The 14,662-nt window shown below is 46.8% G+C and overlaps 1 protein-coding gene across 1 annotated transcript in view; it reads left to right on the top strand.

Moving 5' to 3' along the window:
- The first annotated feature begins 369 nt into the window (after window positions 1–369).
- Window positions 370–14,662, top strand: part of ALX4 (ALX homeobox 4) — a 67,123-nt gene continuing 52,830 nt past the window's right edge. The window contains exon 1 of the mRNA XM_032790415.2: window positions 370–779. Coding sequence (XP_032646306.1) covers window positions 386–779 — 394 coding nt within the window. The 5' untranslated portion in view covers window positions 370–385. The remainder of the gene's footprint in view (window positions 780–14,662) is intronic.

Here is a 14,662-nt window from a genome sequence, read left to right as displayed (position 1 = left end):
TCCACGCTGCTCCCCTCCTTCTTTGGCCCCCTCCCCTCCACTGTCATCATCTACATATTAGTTGTAGGAGAGGTCTCGGTTTTTGTATGTGTGTGGGGGGGGAAGTGTTGAGAAGAGTCTCTTTCGACTTCAGATAGCTTGGAGGGTGAGACAGAGAGTGAGTGTGAGCCAGAGAGGGAGGAAAGGGGGGGCAGATCCCTTTCTCTCTGCAAGATCTTGAGGAGGCTTTGGGGATCCGGTCAGTTTTCAGGAACATCTGAATCCTCTTAGAGTTCTCTGGCCCAGCTGTGAGTGTGCATGTGAGACAGAGCTAGAGAGAGAGAGAGGCAGGCTCCTGCTGCTCCTTCAAGCGTATTAAGGACACTCGGGCCTTTTAATTTTAGGAATGAATGCTGATACTTGTGTTTCTTATTGTGATCCGGCTGCCATGGATTCCTACTACAACGCAGCCTCCCAGAGCACAGAGGGCTCCTCGCCTTTTAGGGCATTTCAAGCAAGTGACAAGTTCAGCCCTGCTTTCCTGGCCAGCAAAGGACAAGGCTTTGGTGACAGCAGCAGTAAGTGCCGGAGCCGCTATAGCCAGCAGGAATGCCAGTCGCTGGATGGCAGCGGGCAGGCTCCCAGCTCTGCTGGGGCACAAGGCTCCTTTAACAAATACCAGCAGCAGCAGCAGCAGCATCTCTACATCCCGCGAGGCCCCTGCAAAACTCCCCCGGAGAGCAACCTCAAGCTGCAGGAGACCAGCAACCACAACGGAGCCATGCAGGTCTCCTGCTACGGTGAGTCCAGTGCACACGGCTCCGGCAGGGGCATGTTTGCTGCTGAAAGTGGCTGGGGCGGGGGAAAGGGAGATGGGAAGAGGGGAGCGCAGATAAACTGAAGTGCCAGGAAAAGGGAGAAACGAGAGCGTCTTTGGTGGACAGGGCCTCATGTTTGGGACCCGCTTCTCCTTCAGTGTGTGCGCTGTCCCTGTTCTGACTAAAGCTCCGCTGGTCTGGTACCGGTGTCTTTCCAGCAGGCACTTTGAGCACTTTGAGCGGGCCATTCCCCTGACACTGTGTGTGCGCCCCTTGCCGGCTTCGGGATCCCGTCTTCCAGTGCAGAAGAGAGCATATCACGGGAGAGGATGGAAGAAAACAACCACATCCCCTCCCCTGCAGATGCACATACTGCCAGGAAAAGAGTGGGGTGGGATGTATAAAAGCTCCCCCCCTACCCATTTTCCTGAGGTTGCTCTGAAATTGTCCCAGTAATGTCTTGGGGGCAGGGACGATATGCGCGTTTTGAAACAAAGCAACGACATGCCCTCGGGAGAAACAATGGGTTTTATTCTGTTTTTTTTTATTTCGCATAGAAATGACTTAAGTCATGCACAGACTCGCATCCCTCGATTGTAATTTAATTGTTGTTGCTATTATTATTATAAAGCCAGTGCCTGGCTGTGTTTCCAAGCACAGCCGTGTTCCAAAAAAGCCCCAACCTCTGTATTTTCTATGACAGCAGCTTATTTCCTTTCGGCCCGCCTCAATTGATTTATATATATATAATTTCTCTAGCTCTGATGCACACCTAGAGATTGCTATTGTGCCACTACAAATTAAAGAAAATCCGTAATTGCGTTCTTAAAAAAAGCCAACAAATTTTAGTTAATCCCTACTCAAAATATTCCCTAACGTGGCCTTCTGTTTAAATGTGAATGCTGAGAGAAATCTGCGCTCTCCATTACTGGGTTATCTATATTATTCGCCTTTCCTCCCCGTGTGGATTTCTGCCCTGCGTTTGAATCATGAAAGGTAACACACTTGTGTCCTCTTCGTTTCATTAATGGCAATTAAGACATCTCCCCCATTGGCGCTAAACTAAATAGAAGTAACCGGATTTATTCTCACTATCTTTCAGGGGATGTACTTAAAATGACAGGCTAACGTGTATTTAGGCGTTTTCGTTATACTTCCAGGTTAAAAAAATCCTCTTCTTCTGGTTAAGGGAAAGTGAAAATAAAAATCTATCGGTCTCACTATCTATCTTTCCTCTTTCTACACAAATGCTAGTTAATTAACTCCTGCAGTCTGAATTCACTGCTATTTCAAAACCGGGTCTCCGTGAGAGTTCATTTTTTTCCACTGTCCCATCAATCGAAAGTTACCCAAAGCAGCCCTAGAGCGGGAACAAACTAGAGGAATAAAGAGAGAGAAAACCACTAGCGATGCCAGTCAACGTGAGCAATGGAGAAGTATTACAAAGGGGAGATCAGAAGTGCAAAGGAAAGTTAAGTCTTCTGCAGCTCCTGCTTTTCCACAGTGCAGCAGCGGTGTGCTGGGGTTACTTCCCATTCCTCCTTCTTTAGTTCCATTTTCTTTGAACCCTGGTTTGGATTATGTATGAGCTACTCCCGTTGCTTTTATTTTACTATTCACTTTCTCTCCATACGCCTCCCTTCCTCCTTTCCAGACTTGAAACAAGTCAAAGGCACCTTCCCCCCCCCCACCCCATAAGCATCTCCTGAAGGCTTGGAGTGTTTGCTGACTATAGGAAAAGCTGGAAGGGACGGGTCCCGGGGTTACATTAACAAGCCATCCATCACTCGTGCTGCAAGAAGCCGGCCTGGGCAGCCCCTCTCAAAGGGGTGCAGCGGAGAAAGATACTTTGAAATATGTGTACGGCCAATCTTCAGCTGTACTGTACCCAGCCCGTTAGCTTCATTTATTTCCCCGAATGACAGCTGACTTCAGAGACACAGATTGAACCAGAGGTTCCTAAAGTCCAACGAGGAAAAAGGATAGGTCTCCCTTGTCACAGCAACTTGAAAGCTCCTCGCCTTTTGCAAAGGAGTTCCCCACTTTGGTGAAGTGCAGGGCAAATCTGTGCGCTGTGCACCCGCAAAAGGCGCAGACAACGCGCGCAGTACAGGGAGAAAGGCTGCTAGACAAGGGAGCTGTGATCCACCGACTGCTGCCTCCGGCTATAATGAAATAGGCAGACAGCACAACATGTAATCGCCGTGGAAAAAGAAAACATCCCCTTATAATGCTCTGAAGAAGCCCCACTCCCCACCTGCCAAGGTCCGGGCTTTTGCGAGCTCCAGTCCCTACCTTTCCCACAGACACCATTCTGGATGGGAGGAATGTGGGACCTTCCTTCCAAGAAACTACCCTGCGCAGAAGAAACCAGAGCGATTTAGATTCCATTTCCCCGAGAACTGAAACTAAACTACCAGCGCCCAAGACTTCACACCCAAACATTTTCCTTCGGGGGCCTTTGATGACGCAGAAAATACAGATATCAGAGTCTTGAAAGTGGAGAATTCCCCCAGAAATGCTGCAGGGAAATGGGCAGTGAGTTGCATGGATTTTGTTTGCTATGGGGCTTGCAGCACGAGTTCTCTTTCTCCCTCCTCCCCCCGCCCCCCAATAACATCGTGGCTGAATTGTCAGAAAGAAGCGGAGCTGGGCAAATCCCTTGTGTCCATGTGGAATAGACACAATGGGGACTATGTCTATTCTTCTATACACTGGCCAGTGGAGCTACTCCAGACCTTCAGCGGTGTAACGGAGGTCAGCGTCTGGCCCCGGGGCACTTCATGGGCAGAAAGAAGGATTTAGTGCATAAGAGGGGTTGCAAGAGTCTGAAAAAGAAATACAGATACAGCTTTCCCCATTCGATGTGCTGTTTCCAAATCCCCCACACCGCAACGCTTTGAAATTTCATTGCGCAGTTCTGTAACTCTACGCACCGCTAATGGAACCCCAGGGGGGAATGCGCGGTGTCAGAGACCGGTACAGTGAGTTACAGGGCTTATGAATTTTAATACGCACGATGCCGAGCGCTCCGAGTTACCTGATACAGAGTTGTAATAGCCACATGCTCACCTGGAACATTATATGTCATTACCCTGAACCTTTCAGCCACTCATTTCCCAATACACCTCCCTGCGAATTTCAAGATGATAAATCAGAAGGCGCTGGGGCAGGAGAGGGAGAGGGGGAGGGAGGGAAGCGTCTCTCTTTATACTTCCCAAACATGTGCCATCGATATGTTTTAAATAACGACTTTCATTATATTGGACTCCACTAAATAATTCGCTGGGCCTTTAACATAGATTGTATACTTTTTAGGACAGAAAGGATCTATCTGCGTGTGTTCTGGGGCACTGGACGGGGATGGCGCTGCATAAGTCATTACTAATTAATTAGTGAATAAATAGTATTTGAGGCCATTCCTCAGAGGTGCCTGATTTCTCTGAAAACTCTCTGCTAACTGGATTTCTTTTTTTTAGGCGGAAAAATCCAGGGCAACATCTTAACATCTGATGACACATTACAAGGCTGTATAGAACCAAATGAATGTATCACCCACATTAATGCCATCAGGATTCTGTATTATTATCGATTGCATATTTAGGCGTTTGTTTATTTATTTATTATTAAGCAGAAATCCCAATTGACTAGTGGTACCATAGAACCCCTAACAGTTTTAAAAGTCTGGTGTGATGTGGCTTAGAATACAGGGCAATGAAATAAAAGCCACGTGGATCTGTGAGGAGAATTAATAATAATAATGGCTAATGATTAAAATAGTGTCTGGTTAATAGTAAATATCCACTGTGAGATTTGGACAGATTGCTGCATAGAGGGAAGAGAGGCATGCCAGACAGATGGAATTTCTCCTTTTCTAAAATTAAATGAAAAATTCAGAGCCATGTGAGTTTATGTGGTTCTGTATCTGGAATGTAAAAGGGGGGGGTTAATCCTTCCTTTGCGGGTTACACCATCCCAGAGACAGAATTCCTGCTTCACAAGCAGCGAAGAGGAGGGGGTGGGAGAGAAGCGAAAATCCGCTGGGCCTCCTGCTCAGGAGCCCGGGACAGGGCTAGCTTCCCAGAGAGCTCCCGCTGTGTTGTTTTCAATAATTCTCCCACCACTATATTGAGTCGACACTCGCACGCAGGCCGCTGTACCCTGGAATGATTTGTATATATTGGAAATTAGCATAATTGCAATAAGGAATAATCGTTCTCTTGTATTTCTGGTTAACCAGGGTTGCAGTTTTGCCAAACCCCAGTAAGGGTTGTACTAATCTCGGGCTTTCGGAGTCCCGTCACTCTAGGCTGAGTTCAGCTCCCAGTGATACGGGAGCTGAACTCCAGCGGGTAGAGATATACAGTTGAGCGTAACAGGCGACTGCCATTCCCGTCCTTTGGGGCAACTGTTTCTAGCTCTGTGTTAGCTAGTTCGGTGGCAAACTTAATCCCAAACCGTGACACTGTCTCTGCTGACTGGCCCTGACTCTCCCCTCCAGGGCATCAGTATTGGACTGGCCTTGCCCCATTGGCCTCGCCGGAGTTACTCCTAATTTGCCCTGGTCTGGGGGAGACGCGGACCCTGGCGCCGGTGAAGGGTCACGTTGGGATGAGGATGAAACACACTTGTGGAAAGAGACTTATGCCAAAGCGGGGAAAGGGGCTGATTCTAGCTGGTCCCAGTATCTAGGAGAACCATAGCAGGGACCCCCTCTCAAGCATCATAGCAACCTCCATCCTGGGTCGGTCAGAGCTGATCCTGCAGTGCCGAGGCTCTGGGCGTCGCTGCCACAGAAGGCTCGTGTGCCGGGACCTGGGCCAGAGCTGCCCCGAACGGTGTGGGCCAGAGATGCTGGAGCTAGGAGGGCTGCAGCACCCCCTGGCTTGAAGTGGTTTCCATTGTATGCAGGTTTACAGTTTGGTTCAATGGCTCTCAGCACCCCCACTCTACAAATTGTTCCAGCGCCCCTGGTGTGGGCCGCAGCCGATCCCAGGTCTGGCTGAGGGCTTCAATGTAGAGCTGGGGCTGCGAGAAGCCTTCATTTGGGTTGTAAATGGCTGTAATAAGGCATTCCGGCTTACTATATCGCCCCCTTCATGCGGGCCCCACGCGGCCTTGCTTCGCTGGGCTGGGGGTGACCAACAAGTGTGGAGAGTTGAAGGTTTGGCGCTAATGGGCTCTGCAAAGCAAGAACAATGCAGTTTTATTTGCTTGTTGTTTTTCTCTCTGTTTACCGCCCCGCTGAGTGATCCGGACTGTATCTCCCTGGTAAGCTGGAGGGAGATCAGTTTCGGAGTGCAGAGCAAGTCTCCCTGGCAGGGCCTGCGCGGATTTGTTGCACTGGCTTTATTCCCTCTATAAAATTCCCAGCTGAGCCTTTTCCTTGGCCCTTTTATCTCGTGGAGCTGTCCTTTCTAACCACTCCTCTTTGCCCTGCTAAGGACCCTCGCTCAGCCGATCCTTTGGGGCCTCCGTGTCGCGTAGTGTATCCTGAATCTGAACAATAAAGTCCGATCCTGCCCCCAGACCCCAAATTCCCAATGAAGCCATGGGGTTTTGGATGTGCAAAGAATGCACATAGGAGGGGGCCCGATCCGGAGTGCAGTAGTCTTCCTTTCCCCAGGCCTTGTCTTCACTAGAAAACTAGGGCGAGATAAAAACCTGATTCCTTCCCTGCTGGATGGCAGGACTTGGGCTAGTAAGGGAGGACCACTGGTGCGAATCTCAATGAGAGGATCGGCCCATACCTCCTTCTCTTTCTGAGTAGCTGTTTCCCTTAGCATGCGTCCGACGAAGTGCTCATACTCCAGTACGTTTATTAGTCTATAAGGTGCCACAGAACTTTTCGTCACTTTTACAGATCCAGACTAACAGGGCTACCCCTGTGATATTTGTTTCCCTTTGTTAATTTAAACTGGCTTAGCCCTGTTGATTTCCCTTGGGTTTGGCCAGCTTCTGATGACTTCTAAAAATGTTATCCCCCGCCGCCCTCCTCCACTTGCATCCAAAACACACCAAACCCCTTAACTCGGCCCTCTGCGTTTTTCTGATCATCAGCATCTAAAGAATGGGAATAAAAGTGACTGTGGGACTCGGTGCTGGTGTCCCACTTTAAACACTGTTAGGTCCTTGGCTGGAATGTAATGCACAAACCTAGAGCTACGGAACGAACAGCAGAGATCCACTGATGGAGAGGGGTTTAGGGATATATTGTTTTAATAAACACGTTGTTTCGAGGCAATAAAAAGCTTTTGGCTGCCCTACTGCTACTATCTACTGGATAGTAGCTATAAATATAGCATAAGGGAAGGTATAGTCAAGTGTACAAGGGAAGGTATAGTCATAGTAACGAAGCGACAACAGAAATGCTTCCAATTCATTTATGGTGAATTTAGATTGTGGGGTCACCGAAGCGAATGAAAGGTTTTAGTTTGCTTAGTGATGATGCTCACGAGTCTTTTCATTTTGCGTTACGGGCACAACATCTTCACTATTCCTATCTGCAATTTTTGCAAAAGCAAAGGAAATGGTCGAATCATTTATAACGTTTCACTTCCAAATTGTATTTGTTTTCTCTGAAATCGAAGGAGAATGACTCAGACCGGGCATGCACCAAGACAGGTCGTGGAAACAGATTTCGGAGTCTAGAGTCAAAGAACTTCGGTCTGATGTTTGTACAATAGACTTTGGATATTACTAATAGAATTTGCATGCTGTATGCACGCTGAAGGCGTCTCTATCTCCTGAATGCAGCAGCACTGCTTTCCTTTTTTCACAGAAGTCAAACTACCAGTTATGGATTATTCCCTAAACTGGAACTAGGAAAAAAGCACAGGTTATATCTTGGTTTAGAGGTGGCGGAAAAACATCAAGTGGTTTATGTATTAAAGTAATCTGAATTGCCATTTCTTTTCCGTAGAGATGATGTAAATTACAGTTCTTGGAAAATAATATTGCTGTCTTGAAATACGGTTTTTTGGGGGGGAAAAATCCTTTAGGAGAATGAAAGAGAAATATGCACTGGGATGTTTGCATAGTGAGTTAGGTGAATGCAAACTGTTTTTCTTGGCAGAGGAAAATCTTTAAGTACAAAGTTGTTATGCAAATAATAACGATCTATTTTATGTCTGTGCAAATATAAAATGCAATCTATAAGGTTTTATCAATAAGAGTAGAAAGAAATTGCCACATGAATTAAAGGATCTCTCCACACTGTCGTATTTCTGATGTATTTCTAATGTACTTTCTTTATTTTTATTTTTACGTTTGCAAAATAGCGTCTAAGAATTTTCAAGCGTTTTAAAATGTACCAATACGAGGAACAACCTTGCTCCGGAAAGAGCCATTAGCTGAAGTTAAAGACTTAAAACATATTTGGGGCCTGCTCCGAAGCTCACTGAAGTCAATGGAAAGCTCCCATTGACTTTAATGGACTTTGGATCAGACGCATAGTTACCTGTCTTGAAAGTGACCTGGGCAGTCAATCTCTTCTCTGCGCGCTCCAAGCTCATAGAGGTGACATGTTATAGTGGAATTCTCTGCCATTTGCTCTCTACGTGTGAAGCAGTTTTATTTAGGGAAATATCAGCTCTTACACATCTGCCTGCATCAACATGTGGGGGAGAGGAGATGGGTCAGGGCCCTGTGGGTCACACTTAAAGGGGAAGGAGTCGCTACAGTTTCGAAGTGGACATTTTAATGAAAGGATGGAAATATAAGGACCCCACTAGAGAATATAGTCCAGGCGTGTCCTGCGTATTGCGTGTGGCTGGAGGCGCCGCCACAATGCTAGCTAAAGAGAGGAGGTGGGCGAGAAGGCTCCTGTTGGTGTATCTCGCTGTTTACAAGATGTCTGACGATTTCCCGTCAACAAGGCTGCCTTTCTTTTCGGGTTCTCTCTGCCCGGCTCGGCAGATCCCCGGGTGCCAGGAAGTTGAGGAAGGGACATCCTGAGAAGCTTCCCCTTCCCTCTGCAATGTCCCTTCCTCTCCTTTGCGTTTAGAGGGGCTGGGAGGCTGCTGGCAGAATCTTTGCTACGTGCGGCCACCGAAAGACATTTTTGTTTGTTTGCTTGCTATCCCCATCCAGGTGCGGGAGAGTCCCCTAAGCTGAATTCCCTGAAGTCTCCATTCGCAAAGTGTTCAAATGCCCCCATTTCCCCCTCCTTGGTGTGTGTGTGAGAGAGAGAGAGCGAGAGCGTTTCTGGTGCCTTAGAGAGACTCCAGGGCGCGTCCCAATTCAGTGAAAGTAAAAGATCCCCCGGGTTCAGCAAGGTACAAGGGAGATGCGGGTTGCTCTGAGCGATCTGGAGGCCAGGAACAGAAGCAACACGCTGGGCCTGGGGGGTACAGAGACTGGGGCATGACTCAATACTGGGTGTTCTTGCCTCTCCCCTGGGGGACCTGTGGTCACCCTTCCCTGGGGAACGTATCATTTATACTTCCCTATCCCTGATCATAAACTCCCTCCACTCCTCCTCTTTCACCCCACTCCCCTCTCGTGATGAAGCATTTTAGACAGCAGTAGGACTACGAGGCGGTTAGATAGCTGCTACCTGGGAAGGGGGATGGATGTGAGGTGACTTGTTGCACATGGTGACAGGGATCAGAGCTGAGAAAGAGTTTGAAGAGGGGCCACTGGGGACAAAGCAGTGTGGCCCCCTCCGTAGTTAATACCCCCCCCCCCCGCTTCAGTGTGATTCTGACCATCAGCAGGTGGAGTAGAACAGCCATCTACCTCCCCCATTGGGGAAACGGGCAATTGTACATGTAAATAAACTATCCATTAACGAGACAATGATTTTCTTAAATGTGATGCTCTGGGTTCCATCCTCCAGTGGACCCGCCAGTTGCGTCGGCCAAAGGCAGCCGGAGATGCAGACAGAAGTTTGTTTCAGAGCCAATTTTTCTTCCTTTAATCTGCCCCCCTCAAGCAATATAGATTGAAAGTGGTAGAGGGGGAACACACAAAGGGAGGGAGCCACTACGGCTGTGTCCCCACGGCAGCGTCTGGCACTGTCTGATGACGGGATTACACACACATCTCTTGCCTCCATCTAGTTCCCCGCTCCATCTCCCCTCACCTAAAGCCCCTTCCTGCACCGCCGTACTGCCCTGAAGTCAGATGTGATGGATAGGGATCAGGGGGGAGCTCAGGTTCCAGATGTGACTGATAGGGATCAGAGCCGAAGTGGATCTCAGGAGAGATTAAGACTTTCTCTAGGCCGGGGCTGAATGGGGCAGGTTTTACAGGTCCTGAACTTTCACTCCATTCCTAAGCTTTGAACTTGGCTCAGCTCCTGACAAGGGTCCTCACATCCAGATAAAAGGGTTGAGAGAGGCTTCGGGTATCTACAGACTCTTCAGTGGTAAAGAGCAAGGGGGGATGGGTTGGAGGAGTAAATATGTTTTGGAGATACATAATTGGTGTAGCATTAAAGACTACACCGGAGAGCGAGCCGAAGGAAGGAAAGGCGAGAAGAAAAGCAAGGGGGGGTGCGGGAAAAGCCAGCCTAGCACGGAGGAAACGGACAGAAAGAAACTCGGCATGAAACACAAGCAACGCCAGAAGGGTGGGGAATGAGACGTCCCCGCGAAAAGCCAGGAAGGGAACCTGAGCGACAGGCCCGAAGAACAGGAAGGAAGAAGAGAAAGAGGCGAACACTGAAATGAGACAACCCCAGAGGAAGGGAAACAGACTGGGAAGAGGAGGCAGAAATCAAGAGAGCACAGCAGGCAGACATCTAGCGCGAGCGAGCAGCCAGCCCGTGGGGCTCGCCTCTGCGCGCAGCTGGCTCCTTTAAGAAGCAGCTTCTTCCCATGTTTTATAATGCCAGGTTCGCGTCTTAGGGCTCCCCGAGGTGCAGCTGACGCTGCTTTGGCAATTGCCTTCTCTTTTTTTACAATAGGGCCACCGCATCTGCCATTCAAAGGCTCCAGCAGCACCCTCCCAGGGAGGGACGGAGCGCGCGCGCGCCAAGAAGTTTGGTTAAACTTAGGTTTAAGCAGGCACTGGAGATAGCGGAATCTCCCCCATCTGCGTACACAAACCTGTAGGATTTCCTCAGTGAGCTAAGCGAGCAGCGGAGGAGTAGAAGGTATGGCTCGTGCGTGTTCCTGGGTCTTCGCAAGATGATTTAGTTGAGTCTGTTTCCAAACCGTTTTGCTTCTCTTGGCTTGGCCGGTAGATCTGGCTTGAGAGTTTTATAGGATTCCTGAACCAAGCTGTTTATAACACTGATGTGTCAACCTCCCTTTTATTTGTCTCTCTTTTCTAGGCAGGAAGATTTCCTTTCGCACTAGGGCTGTTTATTTTCAAGTTGTCCTGTGCTGATTGGAATGAACTCTGCTTTATCCACCTCTTTCTGCAGAGGTTTTACCAGCAGCAGAAGGAGGAGGAAAACAGAGTCTTAAACGTTTATTAGTCTGAATTGTTTTGAAAGCAACACGCTGCAAAACAGATGAAGAAGCTGATGGGGAGAGAGACTTGGGGATGCTTAACAAATGTGCCTTTACTAAGCGTTTGATGTAGGAGTCCCATTAACAATATATATTGATGCCAGATAACACACACAGAGCTCATTTGTGCTATCTGGGGCTGCAGGCTGTTTATTTTGTACTCCTTTTGGAGTGTACGTTCACTGTGGTTGCATGACTAACTGGCGAGAGTGATTCACTGGCTGCTTTATGGCTGACTGCTCAAAACAAGTTGTGAATCAAAAGAGATTTTTTGGCTTTGGTTTCTAACCTCCCAAGTTAATGCACTCAGAATTTAAGGGGAGCTAATGTGCAGACTTCAGTCCCTCAGATCTAAAAGATTTATTCCCTTTCCAAGTCCTGCATGCAAAGCCTTGATGAGTTTCCCTTGTAAGAGGGAGGAGGTGTCTTGGTGGCTCTCAGCCAACCTCTAGTGCTTAAGGAGATCTCCAGCCACATCCCTAGCCACTTAGTTGTCCAAGTGTCTGGCTCTGTTGTCAATTACATATTTAAATCTTTAAAGCCATTTATTATTTTGTCAATAACATTGCACTTCTATAGTGGCTTTCATCCATTGAGCTCTAAGCACATTGCAAAAATGGGAAGGTATTATTATCCTATCTCATAGAAACTGAGGTAAGAGAAGGAAAGTGATTTGCCCAGGGCTGAACTGTGAGTTGGTGGCAGAATCAGGGAAAGAAATTAGGTCTCTTGATTGGCAGACCCTTATTCAAAGTATTAAATTGTATCTGATCAGATGTTTTCATGTGCCCTGACCTGTCTATATCTTAAGCCAGTTAACTTTGCAAAAGACATTAATGGCCTACATTTTCAAAAGTGTGTAGTAAATATAGATGACTCCATTTTTGGATGTCCAACTTGAGACACCCGAAAGGGCTAGACTTTCAGAAAATGCCGAACATTGACCCTCTGAAAATCAGGTCTCTAAGATGTCCCATGTTGGGCATTCAAAAAAATGAATGCATCCAAAATCACAAGTCATTTTTGAAAATGTAAGGCCAATATCTTTGTAGAGAAGTATTTTCAGAAAGGAAAGAACATTAGTTCAGAATTAGGAACAACCCTAGGTGTTCCCCAGCAAGACTAGGACCTTTGTGATTTAAGAATATTTACATAAAGATGAACAGAAATATTTCATATAAATAAGAAGAATGCTATAATGATTTATACCAGTCACTGGCTTTTCAGCTGCTCCAGACTTTTAGATGGCAGTATACATACTGAAGGAAGAAAACTATCTATCTTTAAACAAATGATGTTTAGCTATACTTGAATATTGTATTTTCTTAAATATTGTTTATTGCACCTCACAATTTTTGCTTCTACTCTAGTGAATGGAGATCCATATTTCAACTGTTAATTGAGAAAAGAGACGCTATGATAGGATTGGTTCTAATGCCCTTGATCTTTCTAGGCTCTTCTTTCCACATAGAGAGCTTTGGGGAAGGAGAGGAGAACTATGAAGGTGGAAAAGGAGTGGAGGGAGAGAGATGCAAAGAAAGAGAGAAATGGAGGGAACTGGAAAGAGAGTGGTGAGAAGGGGCAGACAGAGCTTTTTGTGATGTGGGCAGAGGGACTTCACTGGGGTCTGAATGCAGAGGAGTGAGGCAATCAGAAACACCCAAAAGCAAACAGAAAAGGCAATGAGGAAGACAAAAAGAGCCAGAGAAGCATCTGTAGTGTGACCCTGAGAGAGAGGCTGAGAATTTTTTGGGTAGAGTGCTGGCTAGAAAAAGAGGCTTGGAATATGACCAAGGAAACTGTCTTCTGTTTAACTCCCATTTAGTTCAGGGAAACAGGATTTTATGTGTACTTCTTTGTAAATAAACAGGATTGCGTCAAAAAATACCTAGCTCTATCATCAATTGCTCCTCCGCACAATCCACAAGACCCCAAATACTGGCTAACTGCTCATGTCAAAAGGGTTAAGCTGTTGTTAAGGCTGGGATCCGGTTTCCAAGGAGAAAAATTGTGAGCCAGTGATTCCTAATGACCTGAGATGGCACACATGATGAGTGTGCTCACAGAAATCATAGATGGACAAAAGGAAGTAAAATAAAACCAGAAGGAATTAAATCAAGATCTAAATCAAAAGCTGGAAGCTTCACAAAAGGAAATAAAGTCATATCTGGAGGTTTCCCAGGAAGGGAATGAAAACTGACCTGCAGGCAGAGATGAAATCATTCTTGGGGTAGCAACTACACAATGTCTAGAGACAATGGGAGGCCCAAGTGCAACATTCCAGTCTGGAATGGCAAGATGGATCAATGAGGTGACCAGTTACCTGATTTCCATGTCCCAGAAGGTTTTCCATTAAATAGGGGAGACTAGGAATGCTTTGGCCAAACTTGAACTTGCAGACATTCATGAGCTGCAGCAAGGACATAGGGAACTGAAAAATCACCTTCAGAAGGAAATCAAAGGGTCACAGACCACAGTGGAAAGCAGCCACTTGGATGAGGAATTGGGCTAGCCAGAGGATTTGGATAAAATAGGACATTTACAACACTTCTCTCTCCCATTTGTAACCCACAGAGGCCCAGAGGGGATAGGTCAGATTGTCCCAGCTCAAGTAGTGCAAAACCCCACTGTCTTTGAAGGAAAAACTCCCTGGGAGGCTTATTTGGCTCAGTTTAATGCCATAAATCAAATAAATGGCTGGGAAGATGAACAGAAAGTAAGGTTTCTAGTGGCCAGCTAGGGTGATCCAGCTCCGACGGTGCTGAAGAACTTAGCTGCAGAAAAGACACTGAGTTATCCAGACCTGGTACGAGCCCTTGATATTTGATTTGGAGACAGTCCAATCCGAGCTGGCCAGGGCGCAGCTAAGAGCTAGAAGGAGAGAAAAGAAGACACCACATCTGAAATAGCAACAGGCCTAAGGAGACTTGTGTTCCTGGCATATCCACTTACCAGTGAGGACAGGCTTTCCAGGATAAATTTGTAATGAACCAGTTTATAGATGCTCAATGGGACCGGGATTTGCAGATCAACCAAAGGAGGCCAAAGACACTCGGAAAGACTTCAGAATTTGTCACAGAACTTGAATCTTTTCTTGCAGCTGCTCACCAAAGGAAGAAACAGCTGCTAGTGAGGAAGATAGAAGCTGGTTGCCATGTGCCCTGTAAGTACAGCTCTGTGTATAATATGTATGATGGAAAAGGGTATTCTAATCCTGTTTATTACATTTTTGTAGTATTAGAAAAATGATTAATTTGGTTTGTAAAACAAGGGAAATTGACAATAATGAAAACATGAAGGGAAGTTCAGTGTGTGAAAAAACTGCCCACATAAAGGTATGTTATAAATATAATACAGGCCAGGACAGAGCATCACAAATGTCTAGTGAAAGCCCCTCTCGCAGCT

The sequence above is a fragment of the Chelonoidis abingdonii genome, chromosome 4 (genome assembly GCF_003597395.2).
Source record: "Chelonoidis abingdonii isolate Lonesome George chromosome 4, CheloAbing_2.0, whole genome shotgun sequence".
NCBI classification, from domain to species: domain Eukaryota; kingdom Metazoa; phylum Chordata; order Testudines; family Testudinidae; genus Chelonoidis; species Chelonoidis abingdonii.
The sequence above is the reverse complement of the archived record's forward strand: the minus strand, read 5'-3'. Positions and strand labels throughout refer to the sequence as shown.